At 45.2% G+C, this 18,581-nt stretch overlaps 1 protein-coding gene across 1 annotated transcript in view; it reads right to left on the reverse strand.

Annotated features, from left to right (window-relative positions):
• Positions 1-5,005: 5,005 nt before the first annotated feature.
• Positions 5,006-18,581, reverse strand: part of Cask (calcium/calmodulin dependent serine protein kinase) — a 390,111-nt gene continuing 376,535 nt past the window's right edge. Inside the window, 4 exon segments of the mRNA XM_032890511.1 lie at positions 5,006-6,361; positions 9,960-10,026; positions 10,028-10,041; positions 17,308-17,510. Of these exon segments, the coding sequence (XP_032746402.1) occupies positions 6,185-6,361; positions 9,960-10,026; positions 10,028-10,041; positions 17,308-17,510 (461 nt within the window). The 3' untranslated portion in view covers positions 5,006-6,184.

Here is an 18,581-nt window from a genome sequence, read left to right on the forward strand (position 1 = left end):
CACCCCCTCATAAGTGGGTACAACTAGTCAACAAGCTCAGCTAATGTGATTCTTTTCCAAGGGGGAACAGCTGAACTCCCCAAGATGGCGGCTGCTTGGCTTGGAGGAGAGTCAGTCACAACAGTGTGTGTGCGTGTGTACACAGGTGGAGGTCAAAGGCCCACTTCACGCTCTTCAGTAGCTGTTTGCTTTCTCTTTTGAGATAGGGTCTCTCACAGAGGCTTGAGGTACTCTAATTCAGCTAGGTTGGGAGGCCAGCTGAGCCCCAGAATTTATGTCTCTGCCTCTCCAGCACTGGGATTACCAGGCTTTGTCGCCATGCCTGGCCTTTTCTATGGGTGCTGGGGATCAGACCCAGGTGCTCATGCTGCCACAAGCTTTACTGACCAGCTGTTACCCCACCCCCATCATATCTAGACTCTTATAGTGATAAGTTCGAGTAAAGCGTTGGCTTATAGTCACAGGATTTATGTTTCCTTATTGCGAATCTTCAAGTGAGCAGGTAAAATTTACTGGGGCTTGGCTCCTTTCTGGGGTGTATGCAGCACAGGCAAGTGTGAGTCTCCACTACGACTTTCTTGAGCAAAGCAAAAGGCCAGAGCAGGGAGTGTGTCAATGAGGTGAGCAGGGGCATCCCAAAAGCCACGTCCCATATTCTAGCTTGAAGCCAAACCACAAACAGCATCTGTATCAAGCCAAGTAACAAGCCTGGAGGAGCACTTCCTCCTACAGCTTTTTGTGCAAACGTCATACAACCACGTTTGCTGAGCTGCGGCACCTACATCACTAAAATCAATTTAGACTTCTATTTCCAGCAGCTGTCACAACTTGTGTTTGTCTCTCTTTTTATAAAGATCAGAAGCTATTTGCAATGTGCATTCAAATGCAAGTTGAAGCCTGAGAGGAAGGTTTCCAGGATGGACACCAGGAGCCTGGGACATACTCTTCCCAGAAAGGATAGAAGCCATCCCTTTGGTACAGACCTCTGCGGGGGAGTCCTGCAAAGCCGAGCCATGCAGAGGGCCTAAAATACGGCCGTCCCTCCTCTTCTACACCATGAAAGGGTGTTTGTTCCCAAGCTGTTTGGCCTGGAATCTGAGGAGACACGTGCCTTTTCATGTTTTATACATTTTATTCATACATTTCTCCAGCTTTGAAATGACAAAGCCCAAGTCTATGGTTTCCCATTACACAGCATCCTACAGGTATGTATATTCTACAAAGAATACTATGCAGTTTCTCTTCTTCCCCTGTCACACGAGATAACTGATTAGGGTTTCAACTTGTACTGTGCTGGCAGTGCCACCAGCCTTGTGGTTGTTCAGGTGACAGGGCAAAAGGGGTTGGGATGGGAGGGCGTGTGCTAAGGCATGTAAATAGATACACACAGAGAGAAAGAAAAGCAGGACATTTACAAAGAATCCGAACCTTTCCAACCCCTTCAGCTCCTCTTGCAAGCTAAGGCTTGGCTGTACCCTGCGAATACTTACAATCGGATACGGTGAAATATACAACAACCATTAACATCTCTCTCTTTTTATCACTGAGACAATACTTCAAAACCTTTTATAAAAAGGCAATAATACATACAGAAAGAAAGAACACATTGGCAAAGCTTTATGCAAAACCACCCCAGAACTGAGTCTGAATGGCAATGCACCTACACTGCACTGGAACATGATGCTGTGGTCTCAGCACCACCTGCCTGCAGAGGACATCCCAGGCAACGTCAAAGACGGAAATCAACCCCTACCCCCCAATTCTTGGTCTCTGCCAAATGAAAAATAAAGGCAAGGCCACTTTCAGTGGAGGAATGCCTACTTCTACTCCCAAGCACAAGTCCCTCTGCTGGGATTCTCTCCTGGGTCCAGAAAGACTCATCCCTGGACCTTACTCAGTCACGTGCTATAGAGAATGGATTGAACTTTAAGCAGTAGCCAAGTGCCAAGGTTTTGCCCATACAAAAAGCTGGAGTTATGCTTGGGGCCAGCAATGAGGTCTCCTATGTGGCTGCAATCATCTCCTTCTGTTTTCTTTTGCTTGGTCCATTTGCACAGGTTCATTCAAGGGAGTTAATGGAGGGTCAGATGACAGATAGTGGGACGTCAGGATGTTCTCTCCCATCCCTCTAACAGCTAAGATTTGAGGATGCCTTTCCCAGAGATGGTACTGCTCTTTCCCTATAGCTGCTGCTGCTGCTGTGGTCCGAGGGTACTAATAGGAAGTGCAGAAGGGAAGGCTGGGTGCTTTCCCTCTTTTCCCCTACTTCCAGATGGATATGAGAGCTGAACTTCACTCTATACGTTGGGCAACCCGAGACTTTCCACAAGTTTAAGGCAAATGGACGCGTGCGGTGACCAGCACAGCCAGTTACCATGAGGCGTCCCAAGTATGGTCCCTTAGCCAGTGGTACCAAAGAGAGGGAGACCCTATTTCTAAAGGGGCTAGAAAAGGGCAGGTGCCCCCAAACGAAAATAGGGATGAGATGAGCACGCAGCCCTTCTGAAAGCCATAGTAAGAGACAAGGCATCAAGATGTTTGCAGGGCTTTCAGTTTGCCTCAGCATCCACAGCCCTTGTGAAGAGAACAGATGGAGCAGGCTGTGCTCAGTGCTGACAAACAGCCACCGGTATCTACCCACCAGAATGCTGACCTGAAACAAGTGATGGGGGTTGCCAGGGGCTTGATTTTGGAATGCTTCTCAGTGTTGCCCTCTACTATTTCTAAGGAGACATTTGTATTAAGAATTTACTAACCAAGCCATTTTCTTGATAGTGTTTGTGGGAAGCTAAGCTTATTTTGACCTTGTGTAAGAAACTGACCTGAGATGCTAAGGAACATCCCATCAGTGGGAGACAAGAGAATGCTTTGGGCTGCCTCGCCCTTAAGGGGCAGTTTCCATTCTGGGTAGCTCCTTCCTTCCTGGAGGGTGGTTCAGTTGATTGAACTTTTTGCAAAAGAACCAACTGGTAACCTTAACCAAGAGACACCTGATTGGAAAACAGAACTCTGAGACAAAAAGCTTGAAAAGGTAACAGTAGCTTCAAAGGAACACTTGGCCCCCCTGCCTGCCCTCCTACCTGGTCCAGGCCTTGGATACTGGGAACAGACTGCTTCCTGCCACTCTTCATTTGCTGGGGAACTCTGCGCTTTACCTATTCTGCCACCAATAGCCTGAGACAATGCCTTCTGAATGCAAATGGCAAGAAGTAGGTCAACTCTTTTTTTCCCTTTCTGAGCAGATATTTTAAGCCATCTCACCTGATGGGGTGCATCTAAAGAAGTTCCAATGTTATCTTGACACTGGGAAACTTCCAGAGGAATTACACGGAGTGGCACTTTCCTTTTCAGTGTTCAGATAGGAATACGCTGCATGTGAGAAGTATTTACTACTTTATGATTAGAAAATCAACTCATGCCATCATTTAAACAAAGAACTTAGGAGGTCTAAACATTCCCTCTCCTATTGTAGGGAGTAGGGCTGGGGTGGCAGAAAGGACCAGCAATCTGGCTTTCTAACACTTCAGCTGATTACTGATTTAGCAATCTCTGGTCATTTGCTCTAATCTTTGTGTGTGTGTGTGTGTGTGTGTGTGTGTGTGTGTGTGTGTGTGTGTGTGTTTTCTGCTGATGAAATGGAAGCAGTCAAGAAGCTTTGAGCAATTTCCTCTGATTGCTCGGGGTACGACTGTCCTGGCAGTACTCCGACTTAAGAGATGTTTTGTCCTCTAGGTCATAAGCACACTACTTTAGAGCTGTGTATTAGTGGAAAAGAGCAGGTAAGTTGCTGGGGCAGCTGCTGTGTTCTAGGTGCAGGGTTTCACCTAGAACTAGGGCAGGAAGGATGCCTGTCTGTGCTCTTCTCTCAGGTCCCCAGAAAGCCAGTGAGAAGGAGAGAAGTCCCCCAGACCCCGAGTCCTAGAGTACTTTTTTAAGTCTGTGGTCACCTGTACTTCAGCTGGCCTCACTTTCGTATGCTCATTCTATCTGTAGGGACGTGGTAGATGGCTACAGACAGGCCTTGCTAGCATCTCTGGGGATCTGCTCTCAAGAGAAAGTGGGAGCGTAAGGGGTTCTACCAGAGGGAAGAATGGTTCTTTTTCCCACACCTTAGTCTTCTTTGTGCTTTACTGGAAGGTAGAGCAGGCACTGAGCCATTGAGAAGGGTGGCTCATGGTCAGTACTACTGCAGTAATGGTGTCTGGCCTGGGCATTGATTAGGATTGAGGTCAGCACTACACAGCCCTAAGCAACTCCTTAAGTTTTCTCCCTCCAACTAGCAAGAGCCCACTGTTGAGCCTGTCTCTGGGGTGCTGTTAGGTCACCCTCACTTGTGGGACCGAATGCAAGTTCTTCTCATAGTATCTTGTTGGTTAGTTGTGACCCTTCTGGGCATTGACAAAAAATGGTCTACAAATGGAAACCAAATGGTATCGTGTAATAATAGTTGGGATGGGTGGGATGCTGAAAACAGGAGAGGAGTATGAATGCAAAAACTGCCTTCTCTCTTCAGTGCCAAAGAGGAGCTGTTCAGCCCAGAACTCATTCTGCCAAGGCACAAAGTGATGGGGGCCAGCTAACCTGCAAGAAATGAAAGCGATGGTGTGTTTCCAAGGACCGGAGTCATGTCAGTGCCTTGTCCTTGCACACTTGAAGGGGAAACACTCTAGTGACCTCTGGCAAAGAGTCTGAGAACCCCAGCCTGAACCTCTAGTGATTCTGACAGCATGGCGGGGGATGAGAGGGTGAAATGTTTCTAAAGCAACAAGGACGGGTGACTCCCCTGTGCCAAGGGATAGAGCAAGAGGAAGGAGAGACCATAGGTGGCCTTGCGAGTCAGATGTGGTCCAAGCTGTGCCCTGGCAGGCTGCTTAGTTGCCCTGCCAACTGATACTCATTCTGGGCCTTTGATGGGTCAGTGAGCATCTAACAAACCTTAAAACTGAGAAGATTGCCAGCTTGGAGACCTGAACAAATCTATAATGAAATGAAGGACCCAAAGGCATTTAATTATTGAACACATACAATGAAGTATATTTTAAAAAATGGTCAGACTGTCCTGTTAGTTATCATTTTAAAGGAATTTACAGGGCGGTTATAGATTATTCTTTTGGAATAATTCAGTTTGTAGCAAATGCCTAAACTGGTTTCTTCATTGCACAGTATATTCTCTTTAAATGGGTGCTTAAAACAATTACATACAGATTAAAAATCCGCATTTCTTTGCTTAATTAAAACGTTAATACTCTTAGACAACACAGATCTGAAATGGCGAAACCAGCAATACCCCCTCCCACCTTACAACAAATTAAATTGAGACAAAATTACAAACACATTTCACTACATGATTATTATTAATAAAAATCTTTTTTTTCTGTTTTATAAAGTTGCCCGAAATGCAAGGGATGTGCATAGGTTTACAACTTAGTCATAATAGCAATTTATTCTTACTCCCCTGGGTATGCCCCGTGAACGGAATGTACTTCGCTGTAATTACAGATTGTTTTGTCCAACACAGACACACCGACAGCATAAACGCTCGCGACTGTCCACATGCATTAAGAGTCAAGACCCAACTTCAAATCTCTAAAAGGTTTACAGGGTGCTTCAAAGAGACAGTATCACAGTATCTGGATGTTACATAAAGGACTTAAAAAAAAGAGAGAGAAAAAAGGCCTTTAAAAATTTATGACTGTTTTGTAATCACTAGACTAATCATTTCAAATAAATAAAGGAAAGAAAGGTATTCCAATCCATAAAATCAGACTCTAAAAAGAATGTAGTGTTCCACCCCCAGTCAAGGTAACAGAATCATGTTTATTATTATTAAAATAGATTATAGAAAGCAGCATCTATTTTGTGCAGTTTTTAGGGGCCTTGGAAATAAAAAGCTATGATTTCCAAAAATATAACATTCCAAAGGATTGAATAATACATACATTTAAAGATACATTTTATTAAAGTTTAGGAGAACTGATTAAAAAAGATACTGTCTCTTTAAATTAGTGTGTAATTGATTTTCTCCTCCTATCTATTCGGACATGACAATAATTATAAATGTAGGTCACACTACAACTAGGTAGTCTCTAGGGACCACGACCTGCTGACACAAGGCCGATAACAAAGAGGCTTTTCCACATAGGAAGTGGCTCCCGGTTTTATACTCAGATAGCCACAGAGAAGCCTAATAGACCCAGGAGACCGGGACCCACTGTGGGGCTGTGCACACAAGCTCGACGGCTTCCTCCAGATGTCTGATTGTCTCATCAATTTCATTGTTGATAATTGTGAGATCGAAGTAGTGTGCATATGTTCTCTGCAAGACATCGGACTCCTTCTGCAGGCGCTGAAGAGATTCATCCTGTATAGGGTGGCATGGGAGAGGGGGAGGGATGGGAGAAGGGAAAAGCAAATGCAAGGTGGAAGTCAGTCAGTGTCTTTCTCTTTCCACAATCCATCTCAGTGTTCGAACAGGTCAAAACTAAACAAGGGATACAAGGCCAAGATGGCTGTGTGACAGAGATGGCGATCCCTGTCCTGTGATGGCAGGGTCACAGAACTCCTACCGGTAACTGTGACTGGTTGACATGCAACAGGGGTCTCTGTGAAAAGTAGACAAAACCAACACTGCAGCAAACACAGAGCCTCCACCCAAGCTTACCTGGGTCTATTCCCAAAGCCCACTCCGGGAGACCGCACAAGGCTTGGATTTCTAGTGGCTACAGTTCTTTTATCCTTCCACTGAGCCAAGGAGAACCAGAACTACCTCCTTTTTGGTGGGAGTGCTAGTGTGGTTGAGTTGAACTCTTAGTCTCTTTCCCTTGGACCTTAAAGCTCATTTGAGTTTCGTGTGTTTGTGCTAATAAGCCTCGTTGTTGGATAATAAATTAAGTTGTATTTCCCTCCATCTAGTTAAAAGGTTTAGTGTGTTCCAGGAATGCAGTGGCATATAAGAGCCCTCATTTGACAGCAGTCCATTTCAGAGGCAAAGCTTTTAGGATGCTATAAATAATGGTGGAATAAGGCCATTTCCCACATATCATACATAGTAACTGGCAGCTGAGGAATGCCCTCAAGCTGGTCTGTACTGGAAATGGCCAGAAAAATATCAGGCTTTGTGCATGTACTCATGTCTCTTAAGAAAACCATCCCAAAGCCTTGAACTCTAAAATAGGCTTGCTGCAGGACAAAACCCCTGTACTCAGCTGGCGCAGACTATCAAAACTGTCCCCAGGCTGAATCAACACCAGGAGGGAACCTGGAGTCTCAAGCTTGTCCCATGAACACTGCTTTTCTTTTTGAGCTAGAGTCTCACTATGTAGCAGGCTAGCCTAGAATTTGGGATCCTCCTGTTTTAGCTTCCCAAGTGTTAGATATGTATGTGCTGTCACACCCACCTTGAATACTTTTTTACTGTCCTAAAGAGTTACCAGAAAGAAGGTCTGTTTCTGTTTTGACAGGTTAAATTTCTTATGCTGGATTTCACAAAGGCCAAATTCAAATTTGAATTTTTGAGTGAAACAAACAATAAGTTTCTTGATCTACTTCCCAAACACTAGGTAGTTATAAACTATTGGAGTCCTAAAAGACACACACACACACACACACACACACACACACACACACACACACACACACACACAAATTCCCTGCCCTTGGGAAGAGACAGGGACAGAGTCTTTGTGTAGCTTAGGCTAGCCTTAGTCCATATTCATATATGGCCACATCTATACCTTTATGTTTATTAGCTTACTGCCCCTCTCCTCAACCAGGGCATAAAAACTTGTATGTTCTGCTATTGCTGTGCCCTAGGGCTAAGCAGAGTGGCGCACACACAGTATATGCTCAATAAATGCTATTGCAAGAACAAGTGTTTGCTTCACTGATACTGGTTCTTTTAGAATTTTTAGACGTATAAATCTATTGTCAAGAGACTGGGTGATTGGGAAATGGGGCTCAGGGTAACAAAGTCTGATCTCTGGAGGATGCCAAACCTGTGATACCCTCAGGGACCAAGGAGTTCTAGGTGCCCAGCCCTGGCTAAGGACCCCTCTTCCTGCTCTCTGAGGGCACAGCTCTTTGGCAAGGGTATGAGCAGACTTTCAGCCCTGTGCAGGGACAGACACAAGGGCAGCCAGGAACTCAGTGTTCCTTATCTGGGCACTCTGACCAATCAAAGTCTACTGGTTTAGCCACCCTCTACAGGAATTTCAAAGCAGGACACAGCACGCTTTGAATATCAGTGTTAACTATCCCAAATGGTTGTAAGACCTCAGTCACTAGTCACCTTTTATGGCTAAATACACACATTATGCTTGTACCTGAAAAAGCATAATATTTTCACTGTGGCTCAGTTTCACAAGAAACAAAACCCCCTTTCAGCAAACGTGTTCAACAGAGCCAGGAGTGCTTCCCCCCAGTCCCTGTTGGCACAGTTCTAAGAAGTCAGTCTCTGTGCCAGGGGGGTTCTCTGTGCTATGCGGTCCTGGGCCTGGGACGCTGCTAGCAGGTTCTGGTTTGTTCAGAAGGCTGGGCTGATGCAAACATTCAAGAAAATTTATGGCTAGACAGAGTTCTCTTTGCAGAAGAACAAAGCTGCCTTGTGTCTGCATCCTCTAAGGTGAGGCTCTGTCAGCTTCTTTTGCAGCAGCTTGTCCCTCCCCTGTGAACAGGCTTAGCTCAGTGAAAACAAAATGCCTTTATTCTACAGCAGAAGCAAGGATTTATGGGAACCAAATGTCTACGTTCTACATTAAAAGACACAGGCCGTATTTCATCACCTCCTAGCTGGTACTTACAGGCAATTTTCTGCACCATTTTGGCAGCTATGGAAAATTAGTAAAAGGGCAGGACAACAGGCAAAACAAAAACAAAAACAAAGCAAAGATGATAATTCAAGAAAAAAATACATAGTAACCATGGCAAAACGTTAACTATAATGAGGAGTTCCAAAAACACATGGGAAAATAGAATTTTACAAAGGAATATGTCTCTTGCCAAAGAAATGACAAAAACCCCAAATATTGAAAATATGAGCAATAAAGGTCTACCTAAATATGAAAGGCACGCATAACTTCCAAGCCACACTCTGAATGTAGCATACGGATGGGTCAACTGCTGGACACAGTTGAGAGTCTGCTGGTTTCTAGAATCTGCAAACTCATGCTCTTCAGGATAAGTTTATACAGAAGTGTCTTCCTAGCGCAGGACCACAGGAAGTAGATGCGATCACACTGCCAGCATATGCTGCTACCCTTACCTTCCCAGGCAATAACCCTCTGTCGGGCTTGGCAAGACCTGGAGCCAGTTCTGGCAAGTGCTGACTTGAGTTGGCTTAAAAGCACCCAGGATTTTATTCCTTTTGTGGTGCTGGGGATAGAACCTAGGGCCGTGTACATACTAGGCAAATGAGAAGTGAGGTTCCTGCCCAGGCCAGCTCATTTCTAGGTTTGGTAGTCTCCAGACGTCTTCACAAGATAGGGAACCTGGGCAGTCCCATCAAGGCCATAGATTCTTTATAGCCCCTCTTGGCTCCAGGAGCTGCCACTGTCTTAACAAAGTCCTGTCAGGAAGGCAGAAGAGTAGTGCCATGGAATGAAGAGTCTGCATGGAACACCTCAGTCCTTAAGCAACTGAGGGCTTTCCCCTTGAAATTCCCAAGTACACATATTGAGTGGGCTACAGGCTGTCCACACTGACTGGTCTAGTCCACATCTCATCTCCTGGAGCAGACCTGCTCTACTAGGGATAGGGCTGGAATTTGTCTGCTGTTCTGATCTCAGAAGAATCACCCTGCCTATGTGTCTAATTCCCAATACTAAATGAGGTCCTTGTACTCTGGGAATCAGAGTGTCCAGCAAAAGGACAAAGCAGAGCTTTGCCCAGGTGTCTTCAGTGCAAGACATCTACACTCCTTAGCCAGAGTGTGCTTATCCGGAGATGGGCAAATTCACTCTTACCTCATTTAAACCTGGGGTGATAGTTGGCGCCGCAATGAAGACAACAAAAGGAGCGAACTCTGCAGTTCAGGACCTTCAATGCCTGTGCAGAAAAGGAAGACACTTAGAAGAGGAAATAACCTAGAAAACATGCAGGGACTATAAATGTGACCCAACTGAAAACGTCAAAGCCTTGGCTTCAGTTTTTGGCAAGATAAAATTAAAAGTACCAACTTGATACGTTGTGTATTGCTTTCCTCCTAAAGGGCGGACAACAGCTTGGAAAATAAGAGCTGACAAATTGGACCTGTTTGTTATGAATCTTACAGCTTATATGTGCATTTGTGTTCATTTAAACCTGGTGATTTGATAAAACCTGAATTGTAGTTGATGGGAAATGCATTCTGGGGACTTGGATCTTCAGGCTGGCTTCGCACTGATCAGGAACCCAGTTTGTCACATATCCAACTGCCAGTTGCTAACCAAAGAAAGCAAATCCTGGCCACTGTCACTGTGCGGGCTGTAGTCACATTTACACAGGCCTTCTGATGAAAGCCCCAGAACTCAAGGAAGAAAGGAACAGACCCTTGTTCAGGGCTGCAATCATGAAGTCTTGCAGTCAACCACACTGTGGTTGGGATCAATGTCTTGACCCATGTGAGGACATGGCATTCAAGTGGAAGGCCCTCTGAGGTTCCTTCTAGTACCTTTCCAAAAGGTGGCAAATCTGCGTAAGCCATTAATTTGCTTAGATGTGTGCCTGGGCTGTGATGAGGTGGCATAGGAACCGGCCCTGGGAAGGCTCCCTGTTTCTGTTCCTCCCCGGGAAGCCATGAGATCCTCAGAGGTTATAAATATCTATTCCAGGACAAAGCTGACCACATCCAGGTACATAATCCACACATGACTGACATGTGCGTGATTCATAGGCATCAGGAGTAAACAGCTTGCTGCTCTCTGTTTAATTTTAGTTTTCTTTCCCCAGAAACAAGTATTTACAGGCTGGTTTCAAACGGACAACCCTTCTGTATTGGCCTGGAGCTACTGCTTGCTGCTCTTTAAACAAGACCCAAACACGTCTATTTTGTTACCTATATATTTTGCATTGTAAACGGTCTTTGCTTTTGTTTTCCTTCCCGTTTCTTGTGCTCCAACCTTAGCCTGGTTTCTAGTAATAACCTTTAGACTGATTCCTTGCCTCTAGTTTTAGGGGTTTTTAAATCCATATTCCAACCCACGGCTAGCTGATCTTTCTGCATGGCCCTTCAACGGCCCACTTCTACATTGCAGGGAAAACACATATTCCTTGGCTGGGTCCCATGTTTAACTCCTGCCTAGCTCTGCTCCATTTCAGGGTAGACTGGCCTTACTGAACAACCTTCAGTTCTAGAAAAGGTCCAGCTCTTTCTGGCTTTTCTCTTTCTTGGCCTTTCTGCTTGGTGCTTCCGCTACCTACACTTCCTGCTCCCCCTTCTTTCCCACTGTCCTTTCTGTTTGGCTGAATAATACATTAGAACCCAGTTTCTGAAAAGTTCTGTTTTGAACATGATCTCAGATAGAGAAGACCTCGTACTTCCAATCGTCCCTCCTCCATCTGCTGTGGGCTGGGATTACGATATGTCCAGTGTTATGCATTGCTGGGGGCTGAATCTGGGGTTTCAAGCATGCTAGGCATGCACTCTATTGACTGAGTTGGATCTTGGGCACCTGATCCTCTTGTGCTGATGATAGGACACCTGGTAGTTTCTCTGGAACGTTCCCTTCTGTGTGCTCCTAAAGTAACCATCAGTCACACTGGAAAGAGTCTCTGGGGGTGGTCTGAGGGCAAAGGCTGTGTCTTGCTCAGTCGTTTCTCTTACACTCAATATGGTACACTATAAACTGCCTTTATGGTTCAGTAAAAATGTAAAAGCAGTAAATGTAACAAGTACAACATTTATCCTGGCCTTTGCAGCAGGTCTAACCAGGGAGCTGTTGCTCTCTCGGCAACTCTGAGCACACAGAGTTCTAATATCCAATCTGATATGAAAGGTTCTCGATTTTGAGTCTAAGTCCTGCCTCTACTAGGATTCTTGTTTTAGAGTTTGGTCACATACTGCCTGGGTAGGTGACGGAACCCAGCTCACTGTCTCATCTGCCTAAAGCTATTTATTGGTCAAGCCTCAGGCTGAGAGTCCCCCTCCAAGAATGGTTTCCAAGGCCGCCATGTTCATTTCTGATGGAGCTAGCTAGCTGCCCATTTCTTTGTTAGTCTGTTATGACTAAGCACATGATTCAGGTAAGCCTAACATGGCCCTCACTTAGAAAGGTCCACTTTGTCACTATTACCTTGGGTCTTTGTTCTTTCCTTCCTATGCTCTGGCAGCAAAGAAGGTATATTCCAAGTAGGGTGTAAGGCTTTCTCATCATTTCCACTGACCTGAGTCTCTCTCCCTCTCCCTCTGTCCCTGTCCCTGTCTCTCTGTGTCTCTGTCTCTGTCTGTCTCTCTCTCATCTAAGATGTGGAAACATCCTACTTGCTTTTCTCCCCAACCTACCTCTGAGTGCCTGCTGGAAGGGCCTACAGCAGTACTGAATGGACCTTAGAGGACAATGACAATGACAGCCAGGTGGGAGATGGATTTCTTTTTAGTCATCCACCATGCTACCCACCCAATCCTGTGGGTGTTTTCAATTTCTAGCCTGCCATCGTGCTACTGTCTAAAGAAACCAATCCCTTCGAAAGCAGCAGTTTAGCTCGCAGTGGGTTAGCCACACATGCACTGTGTGCTGTCCTGAGTCTACAGCAGACAAGGAGGACCACGCAACTCAACTCTGCAGTCCTCAAGGAAGGCCATGTTCATCACACTGCCAGAGGTTTTTGGTCCCCTCCCCCACGACACAAAGTTTAGGACCAAATTTAATGCTCCTCACAATAAGTACAGCAGTAGTTCCTATGGTTAACATATTTGTTCCCCTATCTTTTTCACGTTCCTTTCTATTTCTATCCTATATTATTACATTTTCCAAAATTCCAATGTGCCTCAAATCCCAATTGTGATTTTCTTGTCTAGTCAGGCCTCAGTTTCAGCATCACTACACATGTCCTCTTTTGTTTCTGACAATCCCTGTCAACATATCCTGCTCGATCTATGGTTTCCAAGCGGGAGCCAGGTTAGGTCCAGGGTCTGCTTAGCTGAGATTCAGTCACTTGAGGGATAGGAAATGGAACTGCTCACAGGATGCCCCCTCCCTCAGGTGGTTAACAACAGAGTTAAAGACGAACTCTACACCTTGGATTTAAGGTGACATACAAATTGTTAATAGTGACAGGTAAATCTTTAAGTGAGAAGAGGAAGAAAGGGAAGGAGGGAGGAAAAAGAGGAGGAAGTAGAGGGACAGAGGGAGGAAGGGAAAGAGGTGGGGAGTTGAGGGTAGAGGAGGGAGGGAGTCAGAGAAAGAAAATCCTATAGAAAAATTATGGGAAACATACTGGATTCAAATAATTACTAGATTCATACTAGACTTAAAAAGTATTCATTTATGAAAGAGGTAATTTATGGAGATAAAATTCATTTTGTATTTCCTTTACCTATGGGCAAGAATTAATCTCATATTATTATTGCCAAGGGAAAAGAACTGATTTGAACCAAGGACCTAAGTAAGGTACAGGTCTAAAGTAGATTGAAAGTAGACTAAAGTAGATTGCAAAGCTACAGAATATACAGGAAAGCAGCCTAGCTGCTCCTGTACACAGACTCGGAGCTTCGGGAAGAGCACAGTAACTCCACCATGCTAATGAGAGCAGAACAGCCTCTGGTTCTAGTTTGTGTTTTGTACTGCAGAGGGAATCTAACATCCTCCCGCAATGCTAAGCAGCACCCCTACCACTGAGCTAGGTCCCAAGCCCCTGACTATTTTTCTTTTTCAAGTTCAAGATTCCTACTAAGTTTGAGATTTATCTCTGGATGACAACTTTTCTCCCTTTGGGCAAAGGCAAAGCTACAAATAATCTGCTATTAACCATATTTAATGTAGAGTCTGGATATACGGTGTAGGCTGGCCTTGGATTTATGATCCTCCTGCCTTATCCTCCCGAGCATGGGTATGCCCAGTAGGTAGCAGTAACTTTGTAATACTTCTGATTGGTAAATAAGAATGCAGTTTAAGTTAAAAACCGTTATATTAAGTTCCCATTATATAATACACTTATTATTCTATGGTTTCTGCCTTACTGATGATATAGATTTACTCCTTAAGTTATAGTTTTATTTCCATGAAAGTGAGTTTTATAGAATTTTTTTCAGGTTTCATTACCCTATAGACTTTCCCACATGTTAAAAGAAAAAAAAATCCAGGTTTAAACTGTACTGTTATGCACAAGGTAGGAGACCTAGAGGGTGCCCAGAGTTACCTTGCCTATGATGACACAAAAGGTTGGGACTGATCATAAAGTTTAAAGCAAAACCCAACACAGTTCAAACCTCACTTTCTACCAGCTGGAAAATGTTGGTTGATCACAATCGCTTCAAGTCTGTTTTCTTTGTCTATGGCAGTAGATACTGATAGAGTTTCTTAAGGTTACCAGGACTGCCAGTATAGGAATACAATCCCTTGCTAATGTAAAAGCAGCCAGGTTACTGGTTTATTTTTTTTTCTGGCTTAGTATTACTGCCAGGATCCTCTAGATTTGAAGTTGGACCACCACACCTTCTTATTTAGTATTGGTACTTCAATTTAGCCTCAACTGTCTGAAATAAATTAAGATAGAACAAAGCATTAGACATGTCTGAAGGGAGCTGAGCACCAGTGCTAGGTGGTAATCCATGGGGCCACCCATGGGAGAAATGGCTTCAGCTGGAGTAGATGTTGAGCAGATTAAAACAAGAAAAGGCACAGGTTGCTTTCCCTCCTTTGGATATTTTCTGAGGCACATGCAGGAAGGAATTTCATCCTCACCAGCTTTCACTCTTTAGCACTTTTGGCTCTGGGCACATAGCCTGGCATATTGGTGCTCAGTACGAGTGTGTTGAATCAGACTGTCAATCTAACCAGCTGGGGTGGGAAAGAGGCACGGAGGAAAATGTTCTAAGAACAAGGTCCTGTCTGAAAGTAAGTCACTCATGGCCCCTGCAATCCTGAAAGCAGGATGAGGGTGTTTGTTCCCCAGCCCTGGAGAGAGAGAGGGCTGAGGGCAGGGAGGCCCAGGGGAGCCCTGTTAGTATGGACTCCATACATATCCCTGGTTCTACTGCCATATGGCATCCAGCTAGGAGTCTAGACTGGGCAGGAGAGCCTGGAACCAGAGTGGTCAACCAGTCCATACAGGGGCCAGATGGCCCTGGGCCATCCTTGTCCCCAGAGCCACAGCCCCATAGCGGCTAGGGCAGAGGCCAGGATGCCTAGGACCTGCCTTCAGAGGCCAGTAAAACTGAAAGATCACGGTTGTGAGAGGAGGGGAAACAGGAAGCAGGAGAGGAGTGCAGGTGAGCTCATCCAGCAGTCAGAGCAGCAGGGGCCAGTGGACCTGGCAGGAGGAGGTGCCGGGCCAAGTGCAATGGGGAAAGGATTGGCTGTGGACATCCTGAGGAGGCTGAGAGATGGCTCTCCCGCTCAGCAGTGCAGAGCAGTGCATGGCTGTGCAAGGGCAAGGGGACAGGGAGAACTGGGTGCTATGAGTGGAGCAGCAGCGGCAGCAGCAGTGGTGGTGGTGGTGGTGGTGGTGGTGGTGTTGGCGGCGGCGGTGGCAGCAGCAGCAGCAGCAGGGAAGGCAGAAAGCCCTTGGAAGTGGCCTGAGGTAATGCAGAGGGATCTGAGGAGCCCTGCAGCCAGCATACTGCTAGAGACATTACTACCAGCAGAAAACGACGTTCAGGTGAAGACCAGTGTGGAACCCAAGGAGAGGATGTCGAAGACCAGGACCAGGATTGAGACTTTGCCTCTAGCCACCCCTGGCCAGAAGATTTTTCCAATCCCTAGTAAGGAGGGATTAGTAGTTAAACAAAGATCAATCTGCGTTACACATCATCATATTTAGTTCTATATAGGTCCAAGTTAACCGTTAAATAAACTATAGTGGTTACCCTAATGTCGTACTCCACCCTATCCCCTAACCAGATCTTGTGATTTCCAAACTTCTGAGTATAAGAACCCCACTTGGTGCTGGATTGGAAATGGATGAACCTATTGGCCATGGGTTAGAATCTTGGAGCCCAGACACTGAGCCATCAGTGCCCAGGTCACACAGACTGTTCTAGCACTTAGGGATGGCTATGAGAGCAAGTCTCATGCAGTGGCCTCTCAACTGCTAGAGACATTACTACCAGCAGAAAACGACGTTCGGGTGAAGACCGGTGTGGAACCCAAGGAGAGTGGCCCTGCCTGGGATGGGTACATAAGCCTCCTCCTGCTGAAGCAGAGTCTGCTCCACCAGGAGCACGTCTCCACATCTTAGCAGGTGGTACGCCCATCCTGATCTAAGCAATGAAATGTGTGGGTTATAGATCCATCTTATTAATGGTAGCTCTGAGTCACTAAGGGTCCCTCCCCATCTGCCTGTCCTGTAACCTCCTCTGATGTCTATCATTCCTGAGTCCTTTTCCTTGTGCTTTAAGCCCCACCTGGGCTTATGCTCAGGCATGAAAAGTCAGCTTGTCAGCACTTCCATTTTGCTTGTTTGTGCTAACATGTGCCCACCCTACTGCTCAGCCGAGATGATGCCAATCCCTATGTGGAGTGTTTGGCCTTCTCTTTCTCAAGTTCCATCATTGCTATTGCTTCCTACATAAGACTTGGTTATAAAATCAATAGATCTTTTGACCTAGCTCCATTTTGAGTCCTCTTGGAGTTCATTTCTCTTTCAGGAAAGAGCAGAGGCTGAGAGCCACCTGGGCTCTTAAATCCCTGCTCCGTCTAACACTGGGCTCACTCACACTGGCTCTCATTAAGCTATGGCTGTTTCATATCCAGACCTCAGGATCAGTTTCTTATAAGCAATCAATGTGAGATAGTGGCAGATGCTCTACTGGTCCAGCATGGCTGTGCCAGGAGAACAGAGGTGGGCTGCCATGATAACAATCGCCAGAGCCCCATCCTGAGGTCAGGCCAGTGTGGGATTTCTGGCAGGCACAGGCCCAAATGTGTGCTTCACCGAGTATCTGCGGATAAGCTGTAGAAAAGAAGAATTTGCTTCTTAAATGCATCTGTGTCCGCTGAGTTCAGTGACAGGTTACTTTGCATCCTAGACTGGTGATCCAGGAAGTCTTGAGTACTTAAGCTTAGAGAATTACTTCTGTGACCCAAAACTTTCTGATGGAATTTTGGATTTCAGAATCTGAGCTTTTGAGCATGCAGGCAAGATGGAGTGGGTTCAGGGTGGCTTGGACATTACCTGAGGCTCCACGTCCAGAATCGCAATCAGCCCCTGCTCATGGATTTTCCGAATGGTCTCCAGTTTTGTCCCATACATTGCATCCTCATGGCTGCCGTACTCCAAGTATTCATTATTTGAGATGTCTTGCATCATTTGGTCATGAGATACAAAGTAGTAATTCTTGCCATTTTCTTCATCTTTCTTTGGAGGTCTGGTTGTATCTGAAAAGTTACGTCCATGAGAGGTTCAAACAGCTGGATTGGTGAATTATACTCCCAATGGACCTATTCAACTCATTCACTGTGTGCACGCACGTATGCACTGGGATCTAGATGTTCATGTATGTTGACGTGTATGTTAGGTAAGTACTCTACTACTGAGCTCTATAACCTTAGCTCCTCAATTGTTTCTTAAAAGCTCATTAACCCACAGCTTAATTATAGCAAACAGCTGCAATGCCATCACCTGAGAGGTGGCTACAGGAAGATTACACGTTCAAGGCCAGCCTGGGATACAAGAGACCCTGTCTCAAAAAGAAAAAAAGGCTGTTGTTTTTTTAGAGTGTCTCATATCCCCTGTTCCCATTTCCAATAACATTGCAGATTTTAAAACAAAGCAATTTAAAAATCATATTTATCTGTGCATATCAGCATATTAGCTGCCTTTTCTTCTTTGGTGAATATTTCAGTGTTGTGACATATTTCATGCCACCCCAGGGGGAAAGGCATGAAGTGATTGTGGTGTTTTGAATGAAAAATGGCTGTATAGGATCGTGTATTTGAATACTTGGTCTCCTGTGGGTGGAACTGTTTGTGGAGGTTGAGCCTTGTTAGAGAGAGTGTATCACTTAAGATAGGCTTGGATAGTTCATAGCCTTCTCCCTCTTCCAGTTTGCTCTCTCTGCTTTGTGTTTGAGGTTGGAAAGATGATCTCTCAGCTTCTTGCTCTGTTGCTATCCTCCCACCCCTTTAGTATGATGGCATCTTATCCCTCTGGAACTGTAAGCTAAAACAAAGTCCTTTTTCTGTAAGTTACTCTGGTCATAATATTTTATCACAATAAAAATATCACTAATAGAATGGCCCAAGACTAACATAACTCACTGTCCTTACTTTGGTCTCTTGCAGAAAGAAGAAAGAATAAAAGAATGGACAACTATGTGTGGTTATTCACATTTAAATGAACGATAGTGAAGTAATTCAGTTTCTTAGTCCCATGAGCCACATTTCAATGGCTGAAGAGCCACAAAGGACTACTGGATAGGACAGTTCAGATGTTGAAAGTCTTAGTCT

The sequence above is a fragment of the Rattus rattus genome, chromosome X (assembly GCF_011064425.1).
Source record: "Rattus rattus isolate New Zealand chromosome X, Rrattus_CSIRO_v1, whole genome shotgun sequence".
NCBI classification, from domain to species: domain Eukaryota; kingdom Metazoa; phylum Chordata; class Mammalia; order Rodentia; family Muridae; genus Rattus; species Rattus rattus.